Here is a 21,639-nt window from a genome sequence, read left to right as displayed (position 1 = left end):
ACAAAATATGATGATGCAAGACTATGACTTCCTTGGCAAGAGCTCAACCGGTTAGGATTAAACTGGTAGGCTGTTGATGGGCGAGCGAGTGTGTGCCATACCAACGCACCGACTAATTTCCTATTTTTTTATTTATTAAATTTATTGTAAAAAATAACATTGTTGACGTCAGTTTATCTTGAACTCCCCCTCCCCCATGTCAACAATTGTCAAACTCCTTCAAACCCCCTCCCCCCATTTTGTTGACATAATTAATGGACCCCTTTAATGTCTCCTGTCCAGCATATCAACTTGTCGCTTCTCAAGAAATTCCTGGGTTGTAGTCTTTCTAAATTCATGAGTATTTTATTTTCCGCAAAGGAGTTGTCGTAAACACATTAAGTGCTATTTATCATTATTTCTCTTCAACATGATAGATTATTTTTAACAAATGTTGAACTTTCACTAATTTGTTTACTAGACATCTCTTACAATTTAAAGGAATTCTTATATTGAAGTTTGTAAAACAAGCTATAAATCAACCTAGTTCCTCTGCTGAAATGCTGACAGAAAGAGTCCAAGGTAGTATGTGTCACTTCAATAGGATGATGCATTAACATTAAATCTTTTAAATGCTTAGATGTGCAGAATGGGCTGATATATCGCAAGTCATTAAAACAGGGTAGTATTCTTAATGTCCAAAATTAGTATTACTTTGAACATAATATTCTGGTGACAATTGTCTTTTTTCAGATTGTAAGCATTGCAGTATTTTCATCAATCTGTCAAATTCGGTATGCACTTTGCACAAAGATTGGTGACGAAAACCTTACATGAACAGAAAAACCCGATAACAGTGTACCTTACCTGACAACATACAGTTTGAATTTTGTGAATGGGAAACACATCTGTGTGTCTTTCCATTTTGACTAAAAACCTTAAGTTTTTGGCATAATTTGGGTAGGATCCAATTATGTAGATAAAGACTGCTTTAGGGGCAAATATCAGTTGTATTTCCATACCCACCCAGCAAGTATGTCAGATATCTGTGGTTATAAGGTGGGGACCTCGATTGTATTCATGCAGTGAATGACCCAGGGGCTAAATTAATTAGACAAAAAAATTAAGCCCAGGGCCTATTTCAATTGCATATATTAATTTATCTTTTCATGCACAGTAGTTGTAGGTATAGTTATAAAGTGGGGATCTCAATAGTTTCCAACTTTATCTGCATAGTTTGAAAAGTTCATAGGAATAGGGGTGATTCCTGTAGTCAAAATAAGTTGGACACATTAATTAGTCATTTCATACTCAATATTTTCTACATTGGCCATTATCAGGGATAAGGATTGACTCTACAGGTAGATGTAAATTCCACTGTATGTATACATTGATTTTTGTATTCTGAGTAGTGTGTATTTTGGTTGTAGGGTTGGCATATCAATACTTTCTATGATATGACCCAGGGGAATGATTCTTTTTAAGTGTGGTGATAAGATCCCAGGTTATCATCTCATTTGGTTTGTATTCATGCTGGAGCCATACAGGATAGATGTAAATTCTCAAGAGTTACTTAAAATTCGTTAAAATCATCACTACCCTACTTCCAACTTAACAACCTAATTTTATTTTTAGGTGATACTTAAATTTAATAGTTAAATAAGCAGATATTATTGTGATTCTTCCCAACCCATTTATATTTCAACTCTGATTATGGCTACAGGAGTACTAGTTATAAAAGATCATGAGATAACAACTATACTAATAGCGATAATAATAATAATACTATGATTATTACGACAATTGGAGTGGTTGGTAAATTACAACAATAGACTGTTGTTTTAGGTCACAAATATAAATTAATGTGCACAAGTTTATTTTGCATTATTCATACTAAAAGTATATATGTCTGTATTCCGTATCATTATGTATGTCAGTTTTTCTACACAGCTGGCCATGAACCTTGCTACAATGGTTTTGTGGTGCTTGAACACACATTGGTGGTCGTAGATAGCAGGGCATGTAATCTCCAGCTTTACAGTCGTCACGATGGCAAACTTCTGGCTACATCACACAGATTGGATGACCGTCCGATGGGTGTCTGTCTTATTGATAAGACGGAAGTTGCCGTGTTTCTGGATAATAGTAAGATTGTTATCCTCTCGTTTAAATCTGTAGATGTCATAAAACTGGTCAAGACATTCAATGTACAGACAGGATTTCATTTCTGTCATTCAGTGGCAAAAGTAAATTCTACTGACAAACTCATTATCAGTGGTGTGAAAGTGTACGATGACACGTTGTACTGGTGTGTTGTGTCCCTTAAAGATGGACATGTAGATTCAATGCATCAGACCTTTAAACGGGCCATGAGTAGCTGGAGTCACCTGACCGTAAAAGATAACACGGTGTATATCTCATGTTTTGCTGAAAACTCTACTGTTAAAGGTGTATATGCATATGACGTTTTTAATCCACCCACACACAAGTTCTTGTATCAACATCATGAATTGAAATCACCATGGGGATTAACAGTTGATAGGAGGGATTTTATTTTTGTGTGTGACAGGGACTCTAACAGAATTCATCAGGTGACAGACAGCGGTCAACTGGTGACCATACACACAGTGTCATCAAGGCCCTATGGTTTGTTCTGTGAGGATCAGCAAGGAGTTCTCTATACCACAAGCTTTATGAGTAACAAGATCACTCGATATAGACTAGAGTATTTACATCAACCAGGTAATTATATTTTATTTTATATTCAACTTCTATATCATGCAACAACTAAACCTACATACTTCATTTATGTACGTTTTTTAATTAACTTTTGTAAAACAAATATGAGTTATAAATGTTATAACTTAATTTTTAACACAAACATGTTTTAAAGATGTAAACTATAATTTAATTGGATTCAATAAATATTTTTAATTTTATTTTTTATCCTCCTTAGGTTAACTAAATGTCCCCATGAATATAGGCATATTTGATTTTAAGCATAAATAAAATAGTATGTGTGGTATTAGAATTTCTTACAAATATTGTTACATCCGAGTCTGTTCATCAATGATTATAAATCTGCACTGCTGTTTGTCACTACAAAATATTCATATAAAAATTATTAAGTTAAATTGACTATCACAGCGATTACTGGCTATTACGTTCTCATCATTTTAAGTAAAGATAAATTAGCTTTTTGTTTACAAAGAGTGGCACTTTCATCGAGAAGTCATAGTACATGACAAAAAAAATCCATTTTATGCTGGATCTCATTCTTTGGTTACAATTTCTAAAAGTCCCTTGGGTTTTTACAGTGTATTTATAACATTTGCCTTAATTGAGTGGTTCTATATTGATGTTGCAATGGAAATGTATCAACAAAACATGAACTGCTACCTTAATGACCACTAATTGGGTACAATTATATTCTCGTAATTTGTTTTGAGAAATAAGGCTTTCTACTCCATTTGAGGGTATTCTACTGCTTATTCAGTGCAGGCCATATTTACTATGATCTGTTTACATTTACAAAGAAGAATACAGTGTCTTTACACACTGGAAAGACATGGTTGAAAATGGTGTTACCCAAAAGAAAAGTATGTATGAAGAATATTTTATTAGCATCTCTACAGTGAAACTCAGCAATACTGGTATTTAATAAAACGACAATAGTCTGGCTCATGTCGATTATGAATAACGAATCATAGCTCACCACAAGTATCTGAAAGTATTTACATGGCACAGTTACTGTCTTAGGATTTTAAATATTAAAGCTTACAAAATTCAAAAAACCAAAATTGGTATGTTTGCACAATATTTTATTTCTCACATTTTGTGGGTATAACATCGTCAATGACGGTTGCAATGTTTGAAGATAAACTTTACAAATGAACATAGAAATATTGTTAAATAAATGCTGATATTTCTGTCATAAAAATATCAGGGTAGGTGCTAAACCTATTTAATATTTATCTTGTAGAATCATACAAATAAATATATTATTTAAAAAATAGAAATGTTTATGTTTAGAAAAATACTTTTGCAAATTGTCCCACACCTTAACTTTATTGTCTACTTGCCGCTTGAAAGGAATCTCAGGAAATTCCCCATCGAAAAGTCTCTTTCTAAATTCTTTAGTACTTTTTTCCCCATAAAAGAGATGTTGTAAACACATTCCATTATTCATCATTGTTTCTCTTCAACATAATAGCAAAGACTTACAAAAGATGCTAACAGCTGCCTCACTTGGCGCTTATCATTAAGAGGTTTAAGAGGTTAGTGGTAGGATTGGTCGGCCTGGCATCATGATAATGTGACAGATTGGGACATCATGCTACACATCTGCGGCATGATGCCTCAGTGCTGGACATCACTATAAACTGCCATATTGCAGACATCGTAGTGATATGACTGAAAAATTGTTAAAGCTACGTAAAAATCCAAATTACACACACATAAGCATTAGACTGAATGGCAACATTGCCTATCAGACTGGTTTTCATGTGCAACAAAACTTACAGTAAGAACATTATATAACATATATTGTAGAAGTTTATAGTATTATAATTAGTTGCATTCACTAGCATTAAATTTCATTGCTGTTTGTTCTTCAAAACATACTTCGCCGAGATCCCCCTCCAATCAAACACCACTGGACTCAGATCACAATTAATTTTCCTATATAGTTTATATATTTGTTCATCAGTACAGAACTTTCCATTGTGTCCAAATCAATACAAATTATATGTTAATCAAAAATACCTTCAAAGATAACTTTATGGTGAAGTTCTTTTATATGCTCACCTGGCATCCCTTTAAGAGAGGCTGGACTCTAAATAAAGCAATGTGCAGTGGAACACAAATTTTACATTTGAATCATCACCAGTGTTTTATTACTCAGTGTGTACTGTCACTGAAATACACACAGACAACCAAACTTTAATTTCATGTTGTAAAGAATAAACAGTTACCTTTACATCCTTACCAAAAATGCCTAAATCTAACTCTTGTATCACCACCAAAAGGAGTCAGGAAAAAATGCTCTGAACATAGATGGGGATTACATTCCTAACCAGAACTAATAATCGTGATCTGATTCATGTTAAATCCTCACTGCTTAATATGAAGTGTCATCACAAGCATAAAAACATTTACAATCTCCAATATTTAACATGGTTGAAGAAGAAAAAAACTTTTTAACAAACGCATAATCAACTCCCCATACAATAACAGTAACATTATTCAGTGGATGAAAGACACACTAATGTACATGTTGCCATTATAAGATTACATCAAAAGACCACAATGCATTAGCTGGGTGGCAAGTTCAAAGACTTTGACTGGCTGCTGGGTTTGAAAATGTGCTGATATTTACTGTAATTGAATTCAGAGGCAGAATGTCCAAGAGATATACATGTGTTCATTATAAGGGTACATAAAATTAAACAACTCGAGTCTTCATTGTTGTGTTCATTTCCGAGTGTAGCTGAATAAGTAGTGCATGTGGCCTGAGAATCAAGACATGTTGAGACTTGGACAAACTGCATTTTGGAAATTTAGATAAGTATTTTGAGGATACATGACAAATTGATGAAGATTGTGATGAGGTTCAGAAGAGTGCTAAAGCTGCTGTGACTGATAGTTTGGATGAAACAGTAGCCAAGTGTAAGAAAGCATGTGATGCCATACTTAGGTTTTGGAATAAGACCTTTACTTGGAGTGACAAAATTCAGTCTAATTCTGATGGACAAACAAGAACTATATGTCATTGTTATAAAGAATATAGAAATTAAACTCAGTGGCAACAATAGTTCTTCATATCTGCAAAGTTTTCTGGGTGCAGACAGCAACTTTTCCTGGTGGAACTCCAATTTTTACCAAAACGGGAATCCTGGACTTCTAGTTTTAAATTCCTAGTGAGATCTCTTTTTATCAGGATCCCTAAGAGCTATAGAGTGGAGAATGAAGGAAGGGGAATGTTTATTTAAAATCTAACTCAACTTTGATCCATTCAGGAGGGTAGTTTTCTCAGTACAGTTTCAGCATGTAATGATGCATGACCTGCTTGTCCTGTCAGTGTCAAACTGGATCAGGTAATCTTGGTCACTCGTCTACTTTTTGACCAAACATGGACCGTCATCATATGGTTTCTGTAACTTTGTCAAATTGCTTTACCACATTTGCTGGCCTATACATTGGTACCTTTTGAACAGAAAATCTGGGCTTCTTCTTATACTCTGAATAGACTTGTATATGGATTGCGCCATGTAATTGTTTGTATGTAAAAGGAAATCTCCAAAAGTATGAAAAATACTGTGTAAAAAATAATATTTAATTTTTTGGGGAAGAGATCATGTAAGAGAAAAAGGACCCTACATTGAGAAGGATTTTAAAATATTTACATGATCAAAAGAGTAACAGTGCATTAAAGCTGATTACATATATGTGCATTATAATTGGCAAAATAGAAGATGAATAACCATGACAAAGACAGGTAATTTCCATCAAATGTTTCTTCTTCACCTTGTGATTGAATTAAATATGCCCTGTTGAGAGAGGACGTTTGCAATCTGTATTGTTTAATTACCTATTATGATTGTGTTCTTACTCAAGTACAAGTACAACACTATAATAGCAGTGTAAACAATTTCTTCTAGTTGTAGTAACCATACCCATTATGCCAAGAACATGGTGTTTCAGTGTTATTTACACACTAATTAAATATGCTGCAGCTGTGGTCAGATTATTCCTTAGCTAACACCTGTTTGATAGCACGATTCAGCAGACCAGGTGAAATTGTTGATACTATCAATTGATCAATTAACTTACCTTTAACATCTTAGCAACGGAAATGAAATTCCACACATGCAGATTTCATGTAGGGAAGAAAAGAAAAAAAAGTGACTTCGATTAGCTACTAAAATGAGAGAAAACTTAGCCTGAAAAGAACAAAAATTCATACTGTTAAAAGTTGTCTAGTCATTGATTCAATCATTGCAAATAAAGGAGAAAATGAGAAATTCAATATGTAGATTTTAGTAACACAGGTATGCACTGTGAAACAAAATTATTTAACATGTCAGGTTACAAAAATAACTGTCTTTTGCTGATATACTTTGACATTGTATTTCAGACAAGAATTGACATGAATAACCACTCTATTTACATGATTCCTTATTATTTACATGTTTGAATTGTTATGCTGTCAAACCTGTATTAGTAAGCAATCATTTATATGAGGGTCATGATCTGAAAGAAAATCAATACATGATTCCACTTGTGCTTAATTTAACCTAAACAACAAAGACTGGTTCTTCTTAACAACCTTTTACAAATGTTATCAGCCTTTTGTTTGCTACAATTATAAAATTATTACCTGTAATTCTCCTGATACCTCGTTCACTGTGACTATGTGCTCCAGATATTTGTCTTGTGAAATTGTATTTATTATTCATATACAAAGGAATATGGGAATGTGCTCTGCTCATATTAACAAATTTACTTTTTTACATACCGGTTTATGAGGCTGGTGGGAAATATCTTGCCAAAGAATCAATTGTGATGATGAGGCTCAAACACTGGACCATCCGATTTAGAGCCCACACCAATGCACACACACACACACATACACACACACACACACACACACACTATATATATATATATATATATATATATATATATATATATATATATATATATATATATATAATTTATGAATATATAGAGATAAACATTTTTATTATTATAATGCATATTTTTAACAAATAATATTTTATACCGTGATATATTATTGACAAATGTTCGATATTTCATCAGGACTCAAGTTATATAATAAAAAAAATATGGTGTGCATAATCCACATAATCATAAAAAAAAATATTTCATAAATAATTAATCATAATATATTGAAAATTAATTTTAAACTGCCCCATCATTTTTAAAAAAATTAGTATTATAATTTTTATTATATTAGTTTATACTTTAACTTTTTAATTTATTCTATACATTAGAATAATATACAAGATAATTTTAACTAATTGTAAACAGTGAACATGGGTTCAAATTAAAAACAGAAAGAAAATATTGATTAATGAATGTCGTATAGGGTTTTGGAATTTAGTCCTTTTAGACCATTTCATCTCTGAATCTCATGAAGCAATAAAGCAAAACCAGTCACATATTTTATGTGTTGTTGTTGTTTATTATATATACTATATATATATCTTCAAAACCATTTTAACAACTTAAAACACACACACACACTCAGCAGTGGTCCTGGAAACCCTTAATCAGTCATATTTGGATGCATTATTTTATTTGTGACGTAGAAGTACATCACTAACACAGGAGTCATCCATAAATATGCAATAGCTGGGTAGCAAATTCAGTGGCTTGTCAGTCCTGCTTCAACCACTTGCTTAGTGGGAAAATGTGTTGATCAATTGATCATTTTAACTGTGCTGATATTTACAATGATATAATTGAGTGTCTGAAAGGCTCCCAGATGTATATATTTTATTATAAGTGTGCATCAAAAGAACATGATGCAATAGCTTGGTGGCAAGTTCAGAAACTTAGACTAGCTGCTGAGTGGTGGGAAAATGTGCCGATATTAAAATTTAGAGGCAGAAAGACCCAGAGATGTTCATGTGGTCATTATAAGAGTGCGTGTACATCAAGTGAACAACTGTAGCTTTCATTATCTTGTTCATTTCATAGCATTGCCAAAGACTTAGACTAAATGCCTTTTGGAAATTTGGATAAGTATTTTGGGGTTAAAAGTCAAATTGACAAATATTTGTAATGAGATTCAGAAGAGTGCTAAAGTTGCTAGAACTGATAGTTTAGATGCAAAACGTCATCTTCAGTTTCACCAGGTTAACAGTGTCAGGTTCTACGGTGACACTTCCCATAATCCAGAAGTGTTCTCCTCTAGCATCCACAAGACATACTTTGCTTCTTAATTGTGGTGTTTCAGATTTCACTATCTTCTTATGCATGTATATGAATATATATATATATATATATATATATATATATATATATATATATATATATATATATATATATATATACTCTTTGAGATAATTGCCCATAAACAAATTCCCTTGCAGCACCTTTTAACCACAGAATTAATTCCTCTTGCTTTGCTTTTGATATCCACCTCTGACGATTGGCAGTTTCTTAAAATCTATAGAACTGAATCTTTTTGGTCATGTGAGGTCTACTTAGAACTTTCTTTTATTCAATTTAGAGATTTAAAAATTATTTTATTTTCTTTACTTGTGCACCAAATTGTACACCAATAAACTGTACATGGTGAGCTTTATTGACAAAGGATTTGTGAAAGGTTCTGACATCTACATCATAATGAAATGAATGTCAATAATGTAGCTTGAAAACACCGATTATACTCACTAAGATTTCAGGTAGTCTGTATTATTAAACTTTGTCTCAATGTTGACAATATAACTAAACTTCAATTACATGCACAGGTGTTCCAGTAGAAATTCTTAACATGGATGACAGATCCATCCAACTTTTTGAAGAGGCTCTAAAAGATGGAAAGGAAACCATATACAGCATAAGGGTCATGGTTGTCGGACACATGGGTGTAGGGAAAACAACCCTTGTAAAGCGTCTTCTTGGGGAGGAGGTAAACATTTCCGAGAGATGTAGTACAGAGGGCATAGATGTCTATGTCAATTGCTGTGATGTTTCTTTATCAACCCATGAATGGACAAGGCGGGAAAAAGGTATGTGGGCATAAACAATCATAAAAGATACATATTTCTGATTTTCTATACACCATTAGGTTAAATGTATCGTGATGTGCTATTTTCGTCCACCGGCATCTCTCTTTTGTTTCAGCACAATTTATTAGTTTTCCACCATCTAATGTTAACAAACTTAGTATAATTGTAAGTAGTTTGCATTTGGGGAAAGAAGATTCCTGGATTATTCGATTTTGGGCTGAAAAATTTAAAGCATCAGGGTCTAGGGTTGAATGTCACACGGACAGTGTTAGCAATAAAAAGTTGTCAAGCTGGACACCATGGTGTCCACACTTGTGATCAGTACCATTTTCATTCAACACCAAATAGTCATTATGCAAAGTTCCTTAGAGAAAACTCTATGTTGATATGACCATTCATTCAGGAAAAGTAATTTTAGTTTAAGATGGCTGCTGTGGTGGCCATGTTGGATGTTCAAGCAGCAATATGTTTTATTTATAAAAGTAGATCATGGAATTAATGCATGCTTAAAGTTTCATGTCAATCTTCCAAGTAGTCCAGGAAAGTATTGATAACAAACTTGTGCCAATAGATGGATGAACAATGGGCAATGGGCCATCCCATTAGTACATCTGGTATAGGTTCGTTATTTTAAGCTAGAATATATTGACCTATTATCAAATACATTGACCAAACTCTGTGGACTTGATATTTTCTTAGAAACAGAAAAATATGCATTAATACTTGAAAATATGTCCAATGTTTTCGAACATAAGCAGCTAGTAGTTAACTGTGTTCATAGTAAAACTATTGAGTCGTTAACTTGAATAGGATTATTCCTTACCCCAAGTTCATACCTTCCCTAACATTGTGGCCAGTGGTCTGTAACGTATAACTACTGTTTTTGGAAGGACAACAGTTTTCTTTTCTCAGCAGGCTGAGTTAGTGACATGATAGTTGACCCCAAATCAATACTTCTCTTTAACCCTTGTGCAATCCATCCTTAAAGTGTAGACCAGGCATGTGTCATGTTGAACTACTTGGTATTTTTAACTATTTAGAAACATTTCCTTCTTTTATTTTGTGACTTTATCTTCTGAGACTGTGATTCTGAACTCAATAGTTTCTTTATTTTGTGACTTTAATTTCTGAGATTGTGATTCCGAACTCAATAGTTTCTTTCTTACCCCTAGTGCAAGCAAGCCACAACGTTTGGATCAGACCCATGATACATAATTACTATTACTGTGTGTAAACTTTAGTGACTGAAATTACCCAAAATCTGTCGCTTCTTTCTTACCTCTACCTCGGGTGCAAGCTGTTCACAAAGTTTGGGCAAGGTGTGTGATACGGTACTTTTGTTCTTGTGCAGGAACAATTTTTCTTCTTTTAGTCAAAGGTCTTGACCTTTGACATTTGACCCCAAAGATCAGTTTCTTGTTTCTCAGTGCAAGTCATTCAAATAATTTAGGCCAGATCTGTGATGGGGAACTATTGCTGTTGCAGAACTTTGTTCTTTTCTTAGTCTTTGGCCTTCACATTTTCCCCCTCAAAATCAATACCTTCAATGACACAGTTTGGTACAGGTATGTTGTGTTGAACTGATGTTATAGCATTAAGACTTTTTTATTATTTCAGTCAGAGATCTTAACCTTTGATCATTCAATTCTAAAATCAAAAGGTTGTCCTTGTACAAATTACAAACCATGCACATAGTTTGATGGGCATAGATAATGGACAAGTGTACTTATTTTTCTGTGACCAAATTGACCTTGACCTATGGTATATGGAGCCCAAAATTGACAGTGACTTTTTCTTCTCCAGCTGCAGAACATCCTGAAAGGTTGATAACTGTAGATTGCGGTGACCTGAAGTTACCAGCATTATACAGATGCCATTTTTCTTCTGTTGGTTACAGTGACCTTGACAGCTACCTTCTCACCTCTGTCTGTGTGGGTTTGATCCACAACTTCAGTCTGTGAGAAAGCTTATCAGTAGCTTCTCATCATGCAATGGTTGAACTTCCCATGGTTTCTTGAGTTCTTCCTCCACCAATTATACTGGCTCTCATGAATAGTCTACCATGTGCGGAAAAATGGTGTTAAACCCCAGAACAATAACAACAACAAGAATCATTAGACCTGAAATGCAAGTGCAGCCTATCCATAAAATTTAGTAATTTTATATGGTGGAGAACATACATTATTGTACATAAACTGGTTTATTTCTTTCAATCAGTGCAACATTGAATTCGGTAGGGTTCTTTCTTTCCCCAGGTTCAGGCTTTTCTTCAAGTTTGTAACTGTCGGTTGTGGACAGTTATGGCTGGTAAGAATTCAAACTGGTAATGGACTTAATTGTAATATGACATGTTCTGCTTTATGGTGGGCATATAGGAAATATTTTCCGCAATGTTGAGTTTGGTTAAAGGTCATTGAAAGCAAAAAGTAGAAAGATTTGTTATTTCCTACTTGACATTAATTAACAAGTAACTGTGGCAGACAAATATAATACAGGTATATGAATAAGTAGTTCTTAACCAGCAGGAATCTGGTGGGGCTTCCTTGTGTTTGCGTCACCAGAATCGTCGAACTTGTAAATTTTGATTTCAGCAAGACTTAGCTTTCAGCAAGAGAGTTCCAGGGGAATGGCCTCTGTACAATAACATCCTAGAAATGAAGGCTGTCATCAATGCCTTTCACATCTTAATATATTGACAGTGAGTCGAAAACGGTCCTCATTACATCCGACAACTCTGTGATGATGACCTATATCCTCAAACAGGGAGGCATGTTGCTCACTAATTGTGATTGATTTCGAATGTACAGAAAAGTATTAAAAAAACACAAATGCACATCGCTTCTTTTTGTTGTTGTTCTTATGGGGTGTATTGTCATTTTTCAGCATATTATAGGCTATACATGTTGGCTAAGCATGTGTAATAGTGAGCACTTTAAACTATTGACTATCCAGGGCCCCGATCATCTACATATATATAAGTTATCAAGAGATTATAATAAAATAATCTTAAAAGACAGTATTATTCAGTAATTTAAAGGTCTTTTCAAAAGAATAAATTATGTCATACAATTGGTAAATGGGGGTGGAAAATGAGAGGACTTACACCATAACTAGTCAGATTGTTGTTGGAGTGGAGAGAAAGATTTTTGTGGAAAAAAAGGCAGGAAAAATCTTTTCCAGTTGATGTACCCAACCTTTATTTTAGCATGAAACATTAAACATATTATTTCTTGAGGTCTTATGTTTTTCCATTCATATGCTGCCAATTTTATTGTACACAGTAGTTGTAGTCCATCATACACAGTCACTAAACTTTGTGTAATTTGTTGGCTTACACTCATATAACAGAGGAGCTTTCCCAGTTTTATAGTCAGAAGCTAAGTGGTCAAGGATGTTGTGATGAAAAGAGGGAAATTGTTTCTGCACAAAATTTCAACTTTTCCACCATCTGCAGTTTCCAAGCTGGCTTGTTCGTGGATTAAGGAAGAAAATGTCCGAAATCTCGCTCAAAATTCAAATGGTCAAGGTCACTGTGATAGTACACAACATCATGTCTAGAAGAGTTGTCTGCCTTTATTAGTGCATTTGTTATCTATTTGCAACTGATTTGACTTTGGATGCATATTTTGTTCTTTGTCATGGAGGAGGATGTTCATATTAGCAATAGTGTCAGCAACGTTTAACCCTACATAGTCTAACATTGAGTAATGGTATATTGTCTTTGCTAGCAGCCATTTATATAATCATTCAAAGGCATGGTATAAATTTACCTGAACAGCTTCACAGGTAGGCTGCTTTGATAAAAGTATCAGCAATGTAATACGCAGCAAGTATACCTTTTGTTTGCTTTGAAACAAAAGTAGCAAAACACAAATCGTGCAATTAAAATTCGGCAGATACATACTATGGTTAGTCTTCATGCAATGGCTGTTTAACTGTCAAATACTTTGTCCTGTCTCAAGCCCCCTATGGTGGAGGTAGACATGTGCTAGCAGAGTATTAATGCCCAGTTGCTTGATATTTACCCCTCCATGGCATGGCCTGTTTGTTATCAGCATGGACGAGTTAGCTGCCCCATCACATCTAGTGAATAAACAAAGATGATTTGAGTTATATTGTGCTTCAAAATTTCATTACCAGCTTGATTGCCTGATGTAAAGCAGAATTCAGCTGTATTTACAATTCTACTTTCAGACTCGGAACAGGATTATAAACTGCAGCGTCTTGTTAATGTCCTGAATGAGAACTATCAGATGAGACACACGGTAGTTGATACTGAACATGTTACAATCTCTTCTCAAAGGGAGAGAAATGACCACAGCCCTGATGGCCTTCTGGATGATAGTGACAAGAATATAGTGGTTCTGTACGAACGTTCTCCTCAGCAGAATCTTTTGTCTGCAGCTTGTCATCAAAATGACTCTTCTTCAGCAGTAATTCAGAAGAATCTCACCCAGTCTAAAACAAACACGATGCCGGTATTAGAGCTTGGAGAAAATATTGCCACTGAAACCCGTAAGACAGATCTATTGATGGAAATGTTAAAATTGCTGAAAGAAAATCCTGAAAAAGCAAAACAAAATACAAGAATTTATGCACGTTTGACAATATGGGACTTTGCAGGGCAGTATGCCTTTTATACAACGCACCAGATGTTTCTCACAAAACGTGCCATTTACCTCTTGGTTTCAGATGCCGCTGGACAGATAACTGATCTTGTAGAAGATGAGTGTTACTTTGACACTAAAGGGAAAATTAAATGCAAAGTTCATGGTGAGTCCTATGCTGCTTCTACTTTGGAAATGATATTTTCATGTATTTCACACAGAAGATAAAATAGCTTTCAATAGAAAAAATTATCAAATTAATGTGCATTCATATGACTAGACAAGATTGTAAGAGCTCAGGCTGAGACATATCGATGCAAATTATGAAATGTATCACAAAATGTGTAATTTTGGTTAAGATTTGTGATAGTACTATAATCCTTCTTGATTATCTGGTTTCCTCTTGAACTATTTACTTTTACAAATAATTTTATTTCATTCAGAGTTTTGTACGATGTGATTTTCCCCGATGCTGCTTTTTAAATTTTTAATTGTTAATTAACAATAAGCTGACTTGCAGTGGAGAACCAGACAAAAGGAGAAAGGTGGTCAGTCATCAGTGGCACTGCTACAACCATCCAGTTTATGGGAGAAATTTATTAAAAAAGAAAAAAATGAAGGTATTTATTTGGTAGTTTTATTGACAGATATATAAAAGACAAATTGATTTCATTCTTTCAAAATTGATTTAAAGTTAACAAAAATTAATTACCCTCAGAATCAATATTATTTTCTAAATACATGTGTATTTGTCACTAAGCGCAAGTTCATTATTATGTCAATACTTAGAGTGTCAAAAATTATTTTGGTTCTTGACATTTTCAGATCTAGTTGAGAATTGGATGAATTCTATACATTCCTGTGGACCACCTGACAAAGAAAATGTGAATTCTACATATTCCCCAACATCGTCTTACACAGTCACCCCACCACCTGTGATTTTAGTGGGAACACATATTGATCAAATTCCACAGGTATTTAAATGTGTCAATAACATCTGAAAGTTTTCCGATTTCAGAAAGTGTTACTTTAACTTGTGTAGAGTGGGATTCTTTTGAAGCACATGAAGCTGTACATTGTTTTATTGCCATGGCTACTGATTTGTCTCAAACTGTGATTGTATTAAAGGAAGAACATAACAGTACTGCTTTGGCTCATGATTTTAACAAATTTTTAAATCTGCAGCTAAAATTAGAAGAAGCAGACAAAATTGTCATGATTGATTAACCGAAATCCATGCAAGCTTTTAAAGTGTTCAAGTAGAACAATAATTATTGATGTTTTTTGTTAAAAGTCTCCTCAGCTTTAATCTGTACAAGTTTTTGAAGCTATCTAGACTAGAAGAATAAATACTGATCCTTGTTTGAATTAAACATATTCATACAAATCTAAATCTAAGTACTTGTATCTTGTTATGTTGAAGGATAAAGTTGAACAGCATATTTGACAAAATGTCTGCACATACTTTAATATTTAATAAGGCCATTTGACTAGACCTTATATGCAACTAGAGTAACATATTTAGTTTGTCAATGCAACCCTGAATTCTGTATTTTCTCCTGATAATATACTTGGAGGATTGCCTTGAAAATTGATGCACACATTTATCCAGTGGTTTAGTTAGACCTTGATGATAACGTGTCACTTGGACATATAGTATGGCCGCCATCATGACCATCTTCAAAAACTTGCCATCACTACTTCATCTGAATAGATTGGTGAAATTAGCATGGGGTGTTGGCGTTAAGGCTTTCTATATTGTCTAGCAGACTTCTTGAAAATCTTATTATTGTTAATCGTTCTGAATGGTTGGTCATATCAATATGGGAATTCACTAAAAGACTTCTTATGATGTCTAGCTGGTCCTGGATAAAAACGGTACTGATCTAATATCCAATATGGCCACCATGGGAGTAATGTTTTTATCAAAATTCTACTTCTCTCAAAATTGATGGATATATCCACATGTTATATTTCACAAATATACTTTTTATGATGCCTAGTTGGTCCTAAATGAAAATGGTGATGGTAATATACTTAAAATATAGATTCCACATTGACTTTACAAATCCTTTTGTTATTGCTACCCCTTAATGGATGATCATTCACGGTGATATGAGATTTTCACCAACATTCACCTAATAATGACTAGTTTGTCCTGAATGAAAATAGTGACAAGCTGACATCCAAGGCCAAGGTCTGATCTGTTTTATATTTGCCATTTTCCTACATTGGCCCAAATTTGGTATGCACATTCACTTGCAAGGACCACCAACATCTTTGATGTGTTTAGCTCTAGGTAGGACTTGTGTGTAACTTTTTTCTGTTTCAACTCCTTTGGTATGAAATTGTGAAACTTTATGTAGATGATACCTTGGCTGAGTTTGAGTTTTCAGTGTTCAGTCTGCATAATCATTTAACAGAAATGTTAACTGATATTTAAACCCTCCCACTGCTGTTTCCATTCAACAGTTCCCTTAATTATTGTTATTGGATTTCATTGACATCAGTTTATGGAATTTTATTTCCTGAAATTTGCGTTTTTAATTGTTGATAATATTTGTTCTGTGGCATTGTTAAGTCATTTATTTTCATAGGGAAAATATTGACACAACACATGCTTTATATCAGAGAGAGTTATTATCATTAAAGCCTGAGAGGAATGTAATTAGCCTCATATATTGCAAGCAGGAATGGTCACCTCAACCACCACATCAAAACCCAGCCCCTGTGAAAATATAATGAACAATTTTTAAATTATCCACGAATTGTTTTAGAAATTATGTTAATGAACCATTCATAAATTTCACATGAACATTTCATGAGCAGTTCACGGACATGAAATGGCCGAGTTTTCCTAAAGGGGCTTTTTACATGTTCTAGAACACTAGTTATTTGAACATTTCAACAAGAAACATTTTTGAACTGTTCAACAACTAATATTGTAGAACAATTCATGAACTAAAGTTATTGAAACTTTGGCCAATTTTTAATGGCCATGAACTGTTCATGTACATTTTATGAATATTTCATTAACATGTGTTCTAGAATAATTCATGCTAATTCAAGAAACAAATTATGATGTCAATAAAAGCATGATTTTTCTTTATTTGTTTTCGTGATATTATGATATTATGACTGATACTTCTTGATGCAAAATATCTTAAAAAGAACAATCAGTAAGGACTATGATGTTTTCATTGTTACATAAAATAAATTTATACTACCAATCAAAGCCACAAACGTGAATTAATCATGAATGGGTCTATGGTCAAGTCTGTTTCATCAGATAAATGAAAATATCTTAAAAAGAACAATCAGTAAGGACTATGATGTTTTCATTGTTACATAAAATAAATTTATGCTACCAATCAAAGCCACAAACGTGAATTAATCATGAATGGGTCTATGGTCAAGTCTGTTTCATCAGATAAATGAAAATATCTTGAAAAGAACAATCAGTAAGGACTATGATGTTTTCCTTGTTACATAAAATAAATTTATGTACCAATCAAAGCCACATACATGAATTAATAATGAACGGGTCTATGGTCAAACCTATTTCATGATAAATGCTTTAAAATATTTTATCTTCAATCCCCAAGATGGTCACATGGTAAGGTTTCCCTTAAAATTTTGCCATTACCAAATATTCTTTTTTGCACTCATCATGGCGTGGATTCATTAATTTAGAGAAGCTTTGTATTGATCAATTCCTTTCATTGTAATACTGAAACAACACAGTAGTTTTGACCTTGTATCAGCGAATCCATTTCTTTTAATGTTCCGCAATGTGCACAATGTCAGTTGGCAGAATATTTTGATTGATTTCAAATTGACCAACCGCATCAGCAACCATCACTCGGAAAAACCTCTGGTATTTCTTTGATTTAAAGCATGATCTGTAGAACTGACCATGATGTTGCAAATGCTAATGTTGCTTCATTAAAGTAGCTTCGCAAGGAAAAAATTCTGATTTCATTAAAAGACAATTGAAATTTTATACAAAACCAAAACTGAAAAATATCGATTCACCTAGACATTTACTGATAACCGATATAGCTCATTAGTTGTGCCTTCTTGATTTAGATATCAAATACAGCATTGATGAAACTGTACTGTTGGCTGGCCTAGCAGCAAATAAAATAAATTTTTAAAACCTGCAAATACGAATAAAACAATATATTCTACTTCATTTCCACCCACTTCACAATCTTAGTTGGTTTCCCTATATGATGAACACGTTAATTTTGTCAATTACCAATCCAGTAAAATAAGATCTGAACTGCATTCTCATGCACAAAATTGTACACAGGTGTAAAACTGATAAATCGAACTGTAATGACTTATAACCCTAGTATTAATATTAGCACCCCAACTTATGGTATAAAAAACGTATAGGAGAATATCAAAGTATGACATAGCAAGACTTATTTGGAAAACAAATTCCTGTGAGAATCTGGTGTTATCTGTCATGGTAGACAAGTTAAAGTTAGCGTAAACATTCCAATATAATTTACCTGATAAAATTGTAACCTTAATACTGTTATTATAAGCTAAACATCCTGAAAAACTCTCCTCTTGCATGTTTTTTGTATTTGCCAATAGCTTTTTATGCATCCTTGTAAGGTATAGGATCAGATCGTATCCTCCACCGTATTCAGGCTATGACATCATAGCTATTGCTTCATTCAAAATCAAAGAACATTCGTTTTATTAGTTTTCAGGTAATTCAACTGCAGCTCTTGTGCACTTAAACTATTCCTAAATTGTTTCCAATTCTTATCATGATCATTCAGAAATATTTCATGAAGTTTACCTGCCCCTGTTTTAGTTCTTTAACTGTTCTTGACATGTTCTAAAATTCTTTCAAGAACTTTTCTTGATTATTTTATGAAGTATTTAAATTTGCTTTAGTAGATTACCTGTTCTTCATATGTTCATGAAGTCAGTCAAGAACAGTTCTTGAATTCTTACGATAATTATTGTTCCTGAATGGTACTTCATTTGTACTTTAAGTTATTCACGAACCGTTCATGAACTAAACTACACGAACAGTCAAAAACAAATTGCAAGAATGTTTTATATTCATGAACTGTTCATATTTTCAAGAACTCTGTTTTGCAGCCGAAGTTTCAAACCCTACAAGAACGTCAAGAGAAATGGATTGCACATTTAGAACAAATACAACAACAAGTAAAATTAGAACTGAAAGCAACAAAACAGAAGTTGTTATCTAGTTCCATTAAGAAAGGTATGTTTAAAAGGTTTCTTAGATGTAGTATGAGACAGGTACGCTAGAGATAACATTATTGTCAGCATGTGCAATGAGTACACTAATTGACATAAAATGGTTACACTAGTGATAATGTTATTGTCAGTGAGTGCAGTAGGTAAATTACTCAACATGAGATGGTCGCATTGGTGATAACGTCCTTGTCCAGTGATTAAACTAATTGGCAAAGGATGATGATAAAATTTTCACCATAAATTATTTGAAGACTACTTTACACACAACAGATATAGCGGTTATAACATTGCTTGTCAGAATGTGCCAAGAATAGACTTAGTCTAATAAATTGGTATAAGACAGGTTCACTGGTGATGACATCATTGAGTAGTATGGAAGTGATGGTTTTGCCTCATTTGCTACCATATGTGTCCACAGACACCTGTCCTCGCCTCTAAGACCCATAACAAGCTATTCCCATGAAACCCATATCTGTTTGATCATTTTTTGTTGTTGAGGGGTTTCAAGAAGTGTAAACACGTGATTCGAAAGTGCCAGTCATGAGGTTTAGAGTCTTGATACTCTCATATCTTTTTAGATATTATTCAACTAACAAAGGGATATAGTCCAAATTAACTTCTCATTTGTTTAATTGGCATTCATAACATGCCATAGATTTAGCACATAATTTATAATATAGGTTGTAATTCAGATCTGGTAGACTTCACAGTCTTCAGTGATCCATTTTAAATTATGCATTTCACTTGAAAGCAAAATGTAATTACTTGTATTTATTCTTAACAAGTTGTGTTTTTAGTGCCTCTCTTCCATTGTACTGTAGTTGATAGATTGGACTTGAGTTTCCAACAACAATCAAAGTCAGTAATTACCTGTTTAAATAAACCTGATACTGACTTTGAGTAATCCAAATCAGTAACCAGTTTTCTGTACTTTAAAAATTGGATTGTGAACCAGAATATATGAAACCTTTCTCTCTTCTGTTTGTGTACATTTGCTACAGTATTGTTTCACAGCTAAAGTAAATTGTTTAATAAAAGTATTTTATTTGTTTTTTATGTGACTTATCTATACTTTTCGGTCTAATTTCTTTTCATTTCACGTTTCCCTTTTGGTACCTTACTTTCTTTGTCTTATCCTTTGAGACTTGTCCTCAAGCATGTGTCAACTGGAGTAACCTGGCCAATGCACAAGGCATATTTAATTTGTATGTAAACCACGATTGTTCCTGTGGCAATATATATCATACTTCAAAACAAGTATGAACTGTTTATTCACTGAGAGGGGTCGATTGATAATGGTATATATTATATAGTTCAATGTGTCTTAGCTTGCACTTGAACAAGAAATATATATATAGACATATGAGAGTAGTTCATGCAGTGGTGTTTCATCCAGCTACCATTTTGTGCTAAACGAATGTTATCACTACTATCTTCTGGGAGAATTGTAATGAAGTTTTACAGCTACAGTCATCCCATAGTCCAGCTCATTGATGTCGAAATGTAGCCTTTTCACCAGATATAGGCCATAAACTGGTTTTATGTGTTAATGTACATCATAGGGTTTGGTTTTAAAAATAACCTATCTGGCTCTCAGACTCCACAAGAAGTTGACGATGCTTAGTCTTGTTGGTTCTAAATGAAATGGCGCCACTTCAACATCCAATATGGGCATTATGCCAGTCATTTTTTTAAACCTTACGTTCTTATTATTAACACTCCTATCAAGACTGGCTTTTCACTCGAAATATTATATGATGGTTAGTTAGTAATAAGTGAAAATGGTGCAAATCTGCCATATACTATTGTGTCCATTTTAAAAATATGGCTACCGTGGTGTCCATGTTTAAAATAATATGGCACCTCCATAATGAATGATGATCCCACCTAAGATGTTTTACTGAAACACGTTTTATGATGCCTACTTTGCGCTGAATAAAATAATAACATTCTGAGATTCATTTAGGCTGCAGTTATGGTCTTAAAATCTTGATCTTACTACATTTAACTGAATTGGATTTGTGATGACTCTGATGTTAATA

At 33.6% G+C, this 21,639-nt stretch overlaps 1 protein-coding gene across 1 annotated transcript in view; it reads left to right on the top strand.

Annotated features, from left to right (window-relative positions):
- LOC149784557 (uncharacterized) overlaps positions 1 to 21,639 on the top strand; it is an 86,216-nt gene that overhangs the window by 15,975 nt on the left and 48,602 nt on the right. The window contains exons 4-8 of the mRNA XM_089933007.1: positions 1,930 to 2,721; positions 9,480 to 9,740; positions 13,935 to 14,513; positions 15,173 to 15,321; positions 19,475 to 19,601. Of these exons, the coding sequence (XP_089789133.1) occupies positions 1,930 to 2,721; positions 9,480 to 9,740; positions 13,935 to 14,513; positions 15,173 to 15,321; positions 19,475 to 19,601 (1,908 nt within the window). The remainder of the gene's footprint in view (positions 1 to 1,929; positions 2,722 to 9,479; positions 9,741 to 13,934; positions 14,514 to 15,172; positions 15,322 to 19,474; positions 19,602 to 21,639) is intronic.

This window comes from Sinohyriopsis cumingii, chromosome 14 (genome assembly GCF_028554795.1).
Source record: "Sinohyriopsis cumingii isolate HCF-2022 chromosome 14, ASM2855479v2, whole genome shotgun sequence".
Taxonomy (NCBI): Eukaryota; Metazoa; Mollusca; class Bivalvia; order Unionida; family Unionidae; genus Sinohyriopsis; species Sinohyriopsis cumingii.
Note: the sequence above shows the minus strand (reverse complement) of the source record. Positions and strands in the feature narration are given on the sequence as shown.